Source organism: Onychostoma macrolepis, chromosome 02, assembly GCF_012432095.1.
Source record: "Onychostoma macrolepis isolate SWU-2019 chromosome 02, ASM1243209v1, whole genome shotgun sequence".
NCBI classification, from domain to species: Eukaryota; Metazoa; Chordata; class Actinopteri; order Cypriniformes; family Cyprinidae; genus Onychostoma; species Onychostoma macrolepis.
The window spans coordinates 27,256,299-27,269,394 of record NC_081156.1 but is presented as its reverse complement, the minus strand read 5'-3'; the positions used below and the strand labels follow the sequence as shown (position 1 = coordinate 27,269,394).

General features: G+C 38.9%; 1 protein-coding gene across 3 annotated transcripts in view; it reads left to right on the top strand.

Annotated features, from left to right (window-relative positions):
• adcy8 (adenylate cyclase 8 (brain)) overlaps positions 1 to 13,096 on the top strand; it is a 54,549-nt gene that overhangs the window by 22,748 nt on the left and 18,705 nt on the right. For 2 of the 3 annotated variants that reach the window (XM_058794240.1, XM_058794231.1), the window contains 4 exons: positions 361 to 519; positions 763 to 1,033; positions 11,055 to 11,252; positions 12,951 to 13,051. In XM_058794240.1, the coding sequence (XP_058650223.1) occupies positions 361 to 519; positions 763 to 1,033; positions 11,055 to 11,252; positions 12,951 to 13,051 (729 nt within the window). The remainder of the gene's footprint in view (positions 1 to 360; positions 520 to 762; positions 1,034 to 11,054; positions 11,253 to 12,950; positions 13,052 to 13,096) is intronic. The other variant, XM_058794247.1, reaches the window with a different exon arrangement.

The window sequence follows — 13,096 nt, the reverse complement described above, 5'->3', positions numbered from 1 at the left end:
TAGTATAGTAGACCAGTTCTGTTGACCCTTAATAGAGGCTAAATAGCAGATGAGAGGCCCTTGTTCAGCAGGTGTGTATGTGTGTGTGCTGCACTAGTGTGAGTGCTGTCAGATATCACAGCACTCACACTACCACTCAACTCACACACAGCAGTGACAGTATGACCTCGATTCCACTTTTTATAAACAGCCACTTACTTCTGCCTGTTACCCCGTTCAGGAGTAATAGTATGATGTGTATTTCAACTGGCCTGTAAACCCAGTGTGACTTCTCTCAACAGTTGTTTAGCAGCAGCATTCCAGAGTTGCAACACAGCTAGCTAGCTATCCATCCTAACCTTTTTGTATTTGTATGTTTAGGTATGTGCGCTCATGTACAAAGCATGACATAGACATGCGCATTGGCATCCACTCTGGCTCGGTTCTATGCGGAGTTCTTGGTTTGCGGAAATGGCAGTTTGACGTCTGGTCTTGGGATGTCGACATAGCCAACAAACTGGAGTCTGGGGGAATACCTGGGTAAGATACACACACAAATGTGCATACAAAAGCTCTCTTTGGTGATTAAAAAGTAAGGAAGTAGAGTGGGATTATCCATTAGCCCTCAAATATGCTCAACTGTGATGGAAAAGAGATATTTTATGGACACCTTCCCCTCTTGTGTAAATGTGTGTGGAGGGTTTTTGTTTATTCTCATTTTGAAAATGGTGTTTTGTTTTGGATGTGTGAGATGAATCTGTAGTTAATTTCGACCCCCTTCAGGAGGATCCACATCTCTAAAGCGGCTCTAGACTGTCTGAATGGCGATTATGAGGTGGAGGAGGGTCACGGTAAGGATCGCAACGATTTCCTGCGCAGGCATAACATCGAGACCTTCCTCATCAAGCAGCCAGAGGAGAGCTTACTCACACTGCCAGAGGACATCATGAGAGATTCCACCAACCAATCAGATCACAGAACTTCTAACACTTCCTTCACGGAGGGAACATGGAGCCCTGAACTTCCCTTCCATAACATAGTGGGCAAACAGAATGTGAGTGCAATACACACACAAGCAAACAACCAAACAAGCACAGTTAAGAAAACACGCATTAATGCAACATCAGCAGTTCTGAACCTCAAACACTGCAGGCAAATGGAGCTTAAATTGAGGCTCTGTATCTGTTCACTGCACCTGTCTTTCATTTCAGTGTGAGCTCCTGATTTATTTCCACATTTCTCCGTTTTCTTTCATGTTCCTCCTGCATGGTTAGTTTGTTTTGGATAGTTGTGTGTAGTTACTTCATAACCTATATGGCGATCTGGTCTGTAAATCGACTTGCAAAGTGCTATTAACAGAAAATGTTTTTGCATTCCACTGTGCTGCCTTATCCATTGATTTTATATGTAAATATGCATTAGACGGACATCTTTGACCGTTCCATTTGTGTCTCGCATCTCTTGCAGTAACTTACACACTACACAGCAATCTAAAAACATGGCACTCAAGTTCAAAATGTAATACAAAATGTGTCTGGAGACTCTTTTTCCATTCCTCTGCCCTGCTTCTTATGTTTTTTTAGATGCAGAAATGTATTCTGTTGAACGGCCCCTAAATGTTCTTCTTTACATGAAGATACTCATTTAACATTTTAGATGTTCTACACCCAGTAGATCAGTAATTACACTGAAGTTAGAGATCTAGACAACTACTCAGTAACAGTACCTCCCCAAGGAAGGTTAAAATGGGAATATATACTCTGAAAATTTCTGGCATGCAGGTTTGGGAATCCTTTAGAACAGTTTTCCTGCCTCAATGTTAATGTAACATGCAATGGAAAAGCAGTGTACAAGCAGAGGTCTCTAGATCTTTTTAGCATGGCTTATGTTTTTTAGTGCTGTTGGACAGGTATAGTGCTCTAGTCTAGAAGGTCTCAGGACTGTAGGGTGAAGGATAGTGTTCTAAAAGGCCATCTTTGGTTGAGGACAATTTTCAAATGGTTCAAAAGGGCTGTTAATAATAGATGGTATTCTAGAAGCTTCTCATACTGTAGAAAGAAGGTTCGAGAACATAGGTCTTCAACCCTGCTCCTGGGAACCCACTGTCCTGCAGAGTTCAGCTCCAACCATAATCAAACACACCTGAAGCTCCTAATCAAGGTCTTCAGGATCACTTGAAAAGTCACAGGCCAGGTATGCTGAAGCAAGTTGGAAATAAACTTTGCAGGACAGTGGGTCCCTAAGATCAGTGTTGAATACCTATGTTCAGAACCTTCTTTCTATAGCCTCAGAACCTTCTAAAACAGCACACTTGAGGACTCTCAGAACTGATGGGCATTGATTTGTTATTAGACAGCATTCTAGAAGTTCTTCATGGCTGTAGGATGTTTTTCTAGAATATTTTACGGGCTGCAGGACAGAGATTTTGTCCAATTTTGTAAGATGGGGACAATGTTCTAGAGTGTTCTCAAACTGTAGAATAAGGTGTTAAAGAGTGTCTTTGAGGCCTCAGTGTAATAACAGTCCAGAGAGTTCTCAAAGCTGTAGGACTAGACAGTGTCCACACACATTCATTCTCAAGTCTCAGGGTAAGGGCAGTGGCTGGTTTTCAAGATTGTGGGGTAAAGACAAATGTGTAAAGGGTTTTCAAGGTTGAAGGGTAAAAGCAATGGTGTAAGGGGTTCTCGAGGCTATAGGGTGTGGAACGTGTTGTAGTGGGTTCTCAAGTCTTTAGGGTGTGGACAGAGTTCTGGAGGGTTCAGATTGTCAATGTGGTTCTCAAATTTGTTTCATAAGGAATATGTTCTAACTGATTCTTAGTGTTCTCAAGGCTGTAGGGTAAGGACAGTTTTTGTGTGGGCTCTCAAGGCTGGAAACAGAGTCCCAGAGAGTTCCCATGGATTAAGGGAAGGAATAACGTTCTAGTGGGTTGTCAGGGCTCTAGGATGAGGATAGTTTTCTAAAGGGCTCTCAATGTTGAGACATAGGGCCAGTGTTCAAGTGGGTTCTTAGGGCTGTTGACGGGATTAATGTTCCAATAAGGCAATAAGGTAAATAGTGTTCTAAATGGTTCTTAAAGCTGTAGGGCAGTGACAGTGTTCTATAGGGTTCTCAAAGTTGTAGACCATGCACAATGTTTTTGAGTGCTTTCAATACTTTAGGGGGATGATTCCAGCTGCTTTTCAAACATGTGGTGTAAGGACTGTTCTTGCTGATTCTCAGAGTTGTAAGGAAGGGACAGTGTTTTAGAGCAGAATTGTCAACCTTAGCACTGAAGGTCCACTTTCCTGAAGAGTTTAGCTCCAACCAGCTCCAACACCCCTGCCTGGAAGTTTCTAGCACTCCTAAAGAAAGTGATTAGCTTGATCAGGTGTGTTTAATTAGGGTTGGAGCGAAACTCTGCAGGACAGTGGCCCTCCAGGAGCTGAGTTTTAGAGTTTTTACAAGGCTGTAGGGTAAAGATACTAGTCTTGTGGATTGTCAAGGCTGCAAGACGGGAAAAGTGTTTTGGAGGGATTCTCAAGTCTGTAGGGCAGGCACTGTGTTCTGAAGGGTTCTCAGGGCTGAATGGCTCACAACAATGTTCTAGAAGGTTTCCGTGGCATGTGCTGCTGATTATAATGCAGAACTCTCTCTTGGTGTGGGCCGAGTTGCCAGGCTGTTGCTATGGTGACGTGGTTAACATAAGGGAATGTTGTCTTTGATTAATGCGGCGCTTTTGTTGCCTTTGTCATGCAGTCATCTTAACACATCAAAGAGCTCTCACTGTATGACTGGCAGGGCAACCAGCCAATTACACATCAGCTGAGAGCACAAGCTTTCACGTTGATTAGACAAGTTTGTGTGTATGTCTGAGCTATTCTAGATGTGTTCAAACAGAAGTATGCTGACATGTTCGTCTGTGTATGTAAGATTATAGGTCTGGTCTCCATGACAACAGGAATGTCTGTAAGGCAGTAACAGGATTCTTTTTCTCCTTCACGCTCCGTTTATCCCTCCCTCTCTGTCTCTCCTCTTTCATCTGCTGTTCTTTTCTTCTCCTTTATCTCACATCCTCTCCCTCTCTCTTCTCCGTCTCCCTGTTCAGGCTTTGTCCTCAGTGACGCATTGCAGCCACAGTGTGTGTGTGTGAGTGAGTGAATGTGTGTTTTAGTGGGTGTTTGGGTGTGTGTGTGTTCTGCCGAAGGGTGGTTCTGTTAATGGATTTAGTGTCTCAGTCCTTGTGTTTTTGTGTGTAATCCAAAACTTCATGGACTCAAAACATACACATACACACACATGCATATAAACACTGCAACCTGAGAGTATTTCCTTTTGGAGTTTAACAGAGACCTCGTCTTTTGTATTTGGTAGTGAAAGCATTTACTATTGATCAGCCAAAAAAACTCTGCAATGCTTGTGTTCCAAAATCAATAAATAAATCTAGATCAAAACATGGAATTAAATTTTGAGAGAACTACTGATTGGGAAGTAATTTTTGTGTTCTCCAGGTTTAAAGCTGTATATTACTGAAGTATATTAATAACCAGGCATTTGTTTATTGGAGCCCCTCCATGTTGGTAGAGCCAAAGACTTGCAGAAGAAGAAGAGAAGTGCACCTCTCTTCTTTTATCATAGTATCCCTGACCCATCAGGGCTCTAGACTGCGCCTAAATCGGTCACATTTGCTGTTTATGTGTGAGTGATATTTTTGCTGAGGTCACCACTGGCGACTAAATTTACAGTTCATGACTTAATTTGCTTGTAATGCCTTTTTTCCTGCTTGTTTTACACATTAAAGTTTTAGAGGAAAAATCACTTTCAAACAGTCCTCGTCTCTGCTGAACACCAGAGTTGACGGCACACCTGCTAAAAGCAGCTCCAGTTGTAGTGGCAAGAGAGATCGAAAATGACGGAGAAGTGCAGAAAAGCAGTGTCTATTTCATGCACAACTTGAACAAACTACAGCAGGTAAAGCTGTCAGTTGTGTGGCCATTAACAATATCTTTACAAATTATTGTTTATAATCGATATTAATGTGGCTTCTTGTTATCAAGATCTTGTATGCTGTTTTCTGTTAATGCATGAACTTCATATTATTTGTAGTGCACTTTCCGTCCAATAATCGCAATAAGCTTTGTGCTCTGTTGCCTTTTAATAAACAAAGTATCAGCTTTAAAATTTTGCCAAATTCATAAAATTCAAATAATAAATACCGTTTTGGCGCTCTTTAATGTGGCATGAGCGATTGCTTTAGCGTCTCAGTTTAAGCGGCATGTCAACCAATCATATCTTTCTCTTTACTACCATAGTATGAAATAAACATGAGTGGACATCAAAAGATACTGAGCTTCCTGAAATGTCTCATGTAATCGCTCATTCAGTGTTTTAAACTGTGGACAATGACTAAAGCTTGTAAACAGTGCCACATAACAATACATTTACTACCTCAGAATAACCAATTGGCATAAGCTCATTATTTAGCTAGAAAAACTAACTATCAAGAGGAGCATTTTGCTAATTATATCCACTGTAGTGAATATTCATATTTTTACTTAACCTGTTGTCTACATAAGGAAGAATGCAAGGAGCTAAAGATGGAATTCAGCATCTCCTATATAATTGCATGTTACTTATTAAGAAAAACATATTGGATGTGTGCAAGACATATGACAAAATTTATAGGATGCACTGAGGAGGAGCAAAGTCCCTTTCAAGGAAAGTCCGTTCATTCAACCGCCATATTTGCAACATCTCCGGGCAGCTCAAACAAGACCTATCTAAATGAATGATAAATAAATCAAAAACTGCTTGCTGAACTCACGATTAAATTACATATTTCAAATCAGCAACAAAATCTGAAATGAACTGCCCCATGAATGTTGTTTCTTATGCTCAACTAGCGTTTAAAAAGCGTATTTTTCAGGCTAGACCAGCCAATGCGCATGCGTAGCTCCAACGCGCTTATGACTGTGCATGCGCATCGGATGGTCCAGCCTTAGGTTTCTATGGGAACCGGAGCTTCTAACGGCTGCTGCAGTGACGCAATGACTTTACCAATCAGCGACTGGCTCTTTCATTTAGAAAGCAGGACTATCCCTCCATATCGTGCGTTGCACTTTCTCCCATTCATAAGTATAGTAGTGAACCGTCTTTGTATTTCTATAGTCTTTGGGAAGAGCCCAAACTACACTCAACTGCCAAGTGATGCTGACATAGTTATGATCCATGATATTGGCACAGATTCTGTGTAATAAACAATTCTTTGTAACTGTATATAGTTCTCAAGTTGGGAAAAGACATTTAGTTCCCACTTTAAGTGAATCTTAGTTCCCAGGACAACTATAAGATGGAATAAAATAAAACATAAAAAAATGAGACATAAAGACATAAAAAAATGACAGTATGACTGAAAATGTGGTTAAAAACAAAGAGAGCAAACACATTTATTCTGTGCCACAAAAAATAATTTAGTGCCTAGTTTTGTTTCTTATAGGAGCCAATGGCTCCTCTTTTCTTTTTTTTTCTTTTTTTCTTTTGTCTGGAGCCCTGCCCATGACTTCTACCACCTGACCACACTATTAAAAGCCACTTAAACTCCACCCCATAAGCAATTCTGGGAAGCTTTGCTGCTCTCAAAAGCTTTATTTCTCCACCTTTGGGATTATTGAGGAGAACTCAAATTGATTCTCCGACATATCCACCCAGAAGCTTTTCCATCTCTTCTACTCCACCCAGATTCTTTCAGTTTCATTCAGTTTATAATCTGACTAATACCTCAACCAGAATGGAAAACATTGATGCAAACACCTTAGTCAGGAAAAAAGTCATATTCAGCTTGATTCAAAAGAAAGCAGTATTGCTAATCTGTTCACAGTGAGATTGAAAAGTATACCTTGCATACATCTAAATTGTAGTGCAGGAGCAATTTTTGATAGTTGTTGGAGGAGAAATGAACATGAAGCTAATGAATGTAAATCACTCTTTACTCACTCTAAAAGTATGATTTGACGCATTAGGGGGCATGATTAATCACAATTGGATTAAATTAATTTATTAAATTGAAAGCCCCAGTTTTTACTAATTTAAACTACCATTCAGTAAGATGTTTAAAATGTTTTTGATGGAAATTTCTTATTCTCACCAAGGCTGCATTTATTAGATAAGAAAAACTAATAACTGCTTTGTATTTTAATATATACTGTATATTTGACTGTATTTATGTATTTTAATTAATATATGTATTTTAATATATTTCAAAGTGTAATTTATTCTTGTGATGGCAAAGATTAATTTTCATCAGCCATTACTCCAGTCTTCAGTGTCACATGATCCTTCAGAAATCATTCTAATATGCTGATTTGGTACTTAAGACACATTTCTTAATATTATCAGTATTGAAAACAGTTGTGCTGCTTGATCTTAATATTAGGGTTATTTGATGAATAGAATAGAAAATGAATAGAGAATGCTATTGTTAGAGAGGCAAATTTATTAACCCCAAACATTTGAACGGTGCTTTATGTTGCTTTTCATTTGTATATTGTTGTTTTTAGCATTGCTGTACAACCTTGTGAAAAGAACAATGTTAAGTGGTTTAATATTGTGTCCAAGTCAGAACTCTTCTCTGCAATTGCTAGAGAGAATAACTCTTATTGAATATAGAAGAACTTTTCAAAAGTCCCTTCAGGTCTTCAAGGCCATAAGATATTATCAATTTTCATACTTTTGACTTGTTAGAAGAACATTTATTGAATGTTTTCTCAACGCACTCATGGCAGTCATACACCTCTCACACACATCTGTATTTTAAAAACTCTTTCAGTGAAAATCCCAATGCTAACAGTAGATTAACAGTGCCTAATCCCAGCAGATTTGCCCACATCAGGTAATATAATTACGATTACACACATCAGCAAACACTGTTGTAGATTTAACATCTGATGAATGGAAAGTCCACATACAGGGCCCAAAAAAGTATTTGGGAACTTAAGCCACACTTAAAAATGTATGAAAATTTGCTATAATTTTGAATATTTTTATTGTTATTTCAGTGAATGTATAAAGTCGTTGCCCCTTAAATTTACACAGGTGTCCTAAAAAAGTAAGCACAGCTGTAGTTCATCACATTAACTATGAACAACTATTTCCATTATATCTACAGTTTTATCATTTAAAACCAGCAAGCATGTTTTTGTAAGTCTTGTTTAAAAACAAACGGCATTAAGTTTGACTTGAAGGTATATTTCACCTAAACATTTCTCTATTTACTCACCCATGTACCATAAGCAAACCCATAAGACTTTTTTATTATGAATATATTCATATTATGAATTTTTGGCTAAAACATCACCTTGTCTATGTATGTTTGTGCGTGAATAGTCCATTGTGTATGTATGAGAGTAAGTCTGTGTGCGAGTTTTGTAATTCTAGTGTTTCTCTAGATGACTCACGGCTCTCAGTGACCACAGCTCCAGCTCACGGCACAGATGATAGTCCTCTTTAAAGATACTTTCAGCGGTCAAAACAAAATCAAACGTCTGTGTCAGATCCTGTTTATGCAATATCCTCTGCTAGTCATCCTTCAATTTGACCTCCACCCCTGTGCTGACATTTCCGCTATTAAACACGCTCAAATACAATACAACACATGCCTACACTATGACGGAGAGAAAAAAGATTTCATTTTATTTTCAGTTCATATATGTGATATATATGATTGTTACTGGGTTTGCTGTAATGAAATGTGTTTTGTGACCCACAAACATGGAGGTCTTCTTCCATTCTTCCATGTAATCACTTTTGACAGCATGATGCTTTTAAAACAGCCGTCTTGACACAGGTTGGCTGATTCTGTCAGGTTTGAACTAAGCATCTTTCAAATGGGTTTTATGAATAAGCAAGAGCCACCATTCAAGGGTCATGTTCAGTAGATTATGAAAAATACTCATTTTATTCAGTTCTGTTAAGAAACATGACAATTTTATTGTGGGATATTTTTGTGCTTTTTAAAGTATTGAGTGTTTAGCTTAGCAACTTGCAAATATCATACTCTGTTTTATAGGATTTTGCCCTCTTTTGTTTGGAAGACAGATTAGTCGGCTGAATTAGCTAGTTAGACAATTGAATTAGTCACGTCTCACTTTACGTGTATCGCACGTAATTGTTTGTTTGGGTGTGTGAGTTTGTTTGCATGCATGGACATTGCTGGCCATGTAGGATGTCTCATGCAGTATAAACAGTATTAAAAAAACTAGAATTTGGAACAGAGCCATGGTATAGCCAGTCTGAGGTAACATTTTGCAGGTCGTGTAAGGTTGCCTCCCTTTCCTTGTACAGTCATCAGCTTTAGTTGAGTGGCCTGAACTTAGCCAGGTCCTGTTCATGCCATTTTTCATTTGTGTCCTGATGTTGTACATTGTGTTTAAGGCAAGTGATATCTTTGTTTAACCTCTATCCTCATATGAACCTCTGAGCTATTGAAATCTTGTGTGTCAGCCTGTATTTTACAAGTGTTTACTAGAGTTGAGCTGCATTAAAAAAAATCCTGTGTGTTATAAAGTTTATATCATGATATAGAAAGTATAGATGTTACATAATGTTACATACCTCCATATGTTACATAATTGAAACATTTTAAAATAAAAGTGACATTATCTTTTATTTGTTATTTAGCCAAGCTAAATTACTCACATTATTATCAACCAAGCTGTTTACATTCGAAGCATATATGTGACACAGTCTTGTCTTGGTATTGGATTTGGATCAGTTGACATTGGATGATATACAGTGGTGGCCAAAATTGTTAGAACACCTGACAGATCTGAAAATATTGACCTTTTTTGCCTCCAAAACATGATTTCATTTCATAATGTTCATGAAACATGCAGATGGTTGCTCTGAGCACAACAAATATCAGATGAAGTGAGTCGTACTGTTTTTATCCACTTTCAACTTTAATATTTGGAATGAATAGTGTCAGTATATTTTCTGAGAACTTCAACACTAATGTTATCCCATGCCTTCTGCAACTCAAGCCAAAGGCTTTCCTTTGAATGTACAACAGATCTGTCCAGTTTATTTTCCAACTCACCCCAAATTTGCTCGATGGGGTTTTGAGGGGGCCAGTCCATCATTTTCAGTGTTCCAGCAGATTTCTTCCATCGCACTTAGTTCAGGCAATAGTTCATTTTATGGATATTATAATGGCCAGTTCAACAAAAACAACTGAAATATCTTAAATATGACAAGTGTTCTAACAATTTTGGCCACCAATATATAAATCTTTAACTTAAACGTATATAGGTTGCTGAAAAATAGGTTAAATAGGTCATATCAACACAATGTGGTGTTTTCAGTACATGATAAAGGGTTCTTTCCTTACCCAAGGTGGTCTACCACCATCAATCAACCATAGACCAAACCATGAAAAATCAGCAATCAGCCTGGTTTTAACTGGATTTTCCAGCAGAGAGAACTAACTGGAACAGCCACATATTTTGATACTTAAAATATCTGATATAAAAGGTCCGGCTTTCCGGCATTAAGGCAGTGGAATTATTAGACATTGCAATAGTGTGTTGATTTTCTAGATCCACTCTAAAAGATGGGCTGAGCTGTAGGCAGTTAGAAAAGCCTATTACTTACAGTCCAGAGCATTCGCTGTACAAAAAATAATCATGTTACGTGCAAGTGTTATATGTGTGTGTGTGTGTGCATACTTAGCTGTCGTTTGGGGACAAAATTGTCATGAGAAGTGAACTAAATCTGGCAAAACCTCCATTGGGGGATGCTGTATGTGGGAAAACAGTTCATAAATAAATTAAATAATGCGAAAGTTTTCTTTTAGGCATGGAGTTTGGGTTGATATATATTTAATTATAATTAGACTTATATCAAAAATTAGAAGTCTGTAATTTGTCCTCCATTAGCTAAGTAATCGTGCATGTGTTTGTGCAATCGTTTTCTAATGTTTCTTTGATTGTCATAAATTCATGTTGTGCAGAGCTCTTGGATGAACAGATACACACCAACACACACACACGAACACACACTCTCTTAGACTCATGGGCGCTGCATGTGCTTTTCCTCTGTAGACTCTGGCTGCGCTCACACGTCACTCCATTAACCTGCTCCCCAACCACCTGGCTCAAGCCCTGCATGTGCGCGCCGGCTCACAGGAAATTAACGCTCGCATGCAGAGCACCATCGCCCTGCGCAGCGGGGACAAGCTCCGCCAAGAACATATCTCCCCCTTCTCTCTCACCTTTAGAGAAGCACTGCTGGAGCACAAGGTAGCCTGCTCCCATCTTCCAGCCATCCTGTCCTCCCTCTCTGCTCTCTCACACTCTCTTTTTTGCTTTATTTTTGTTTTGGAGGTGCAAGAGGAGGAGGCGAGAGAGTGTTTTTGTCATGAGTAAACTAAAGGACGTTATGTGCCAGCAATACCAGTCGATACTTTCTAGAACATGCACAGCGGTTTAAAATGTTCTCAATTACTATATCCCATCCGAAAAAAAAACAAGTTAAGGTGGTCCAGCTGTTTTTAGAGCATGGTTGCTGCTTTCTCGTTGGTCCAAGATGGTCAACCAGATGGACCATCTATCTAGACCAATTTGCACCATATTAATGGTCACAGGAACCATCTGCCACCAGCTGTATTTGGATTTTCTAGCAGGAGCGATGACACTTCTGACACCACTAAAATGCAATTTACTTTTAAGATCACTTGAATGGATAGTTCTCCCCAAAACACAATTCTGTTATTATTTTCACTATCAGGCTTTATTCTGTGAAATGAAAAATGTTATATTTTGAAGAGTCTACAGATTATTTTTATGACATGGTCTGAATGTTTCATTCATGAATCGCGCTACAGTTCTTGAGCTGTTAAAGGGATAGTTCACCAAAAATTAAAATTCTGTCATTAATTACTTCACCCTCATGTCGTTCCAAACCCGTAAGACCTTCGTTCATCTTCGGAAAACAAATTAAGATACTTTTGATGACATCTGAGAGCTTTCTGACCCTGCATAGACATCAACGCAACCGAAATGTTCCCAGACCCAGAAACGTAGTAAGGACATCGTTAAAATGGTTCATGTGACATCAGGGGTCCAACCATAATTTTATGAAGCTATGAGAATACTTTTTGTGTGCAAAGAAAATAAATAACTTTATTCAATGATTTCTTCTCTTCCACATCAGTCAATGTATGAGTACAATGTATGTGTCATTTCTGGGCCTTGAACGACAAAGATATTGAAATATCTTCATTTTTGTTCCAAAGATGAACAAAGGTCTTACGGGTTTGGAACGACATGTGGGTGAGTAATTAATGACAGAATTTTCATTTTTGGGTGAACTAACCCTTTAACTTGAGAGCCGCTCTGGCCATTAGTCTGACAAGAAGTTTGTTTCCTGATCTGATCAGCAGGTTCTGACAAAGAAAAAGAGAGTGAATTTAAATCAACACTTAGGATAATGAGCCGGTGAATTTAGCCGATTGGATTGGTCTCCAAATTGATTGGTTTTAATCACCATCACTGATGAACTTGGTTCATCATATTAACGTTAATTCTTCCTGAACAACCGGGATTTGCCCACAGACGTGCCTTCGGGTTACTCATGATCCACTACCATGCATGTTTTCATCTTAGTTAAAAACGCTTTTTATTCTGTTTATTTGTCCCTTACCTCATTTCTGCTTGTTTGAGTTGACCTTTGCCCCCTGCTTGGCCTTTGACTCTGTGCCACTCTTTGTGCTTGAGATTTTTGGCTTGCCCCGCCTCCATGATGCCCTGACATCACACGTCCTCTCACTAACCCAGAGAGTACAGGAGTTGTGTGTATGTGTGTTTATGAGCGCCTACCCTGTTCTCTCCTATGTGGTTAGCATTGCTTTCATGGTGTCATTGTGGTCGTCATGTGAAGAGAAATTTTTGTCCTTACTTTTCTGTGTGTGTGTGTGTATGTGTGTGTTTCCTCTACAGTATTCCCAGATGCGAGACGAGGTGTTTAAGTCTAATCTTGTGTGTGCCTTCATTGTTCTCTTCTTCATCACTGGAATACAGAGCTTACTTCCATCTGCAAGGTAAAACATGTACATATACTGATGGTCATAACCACCACAGACATT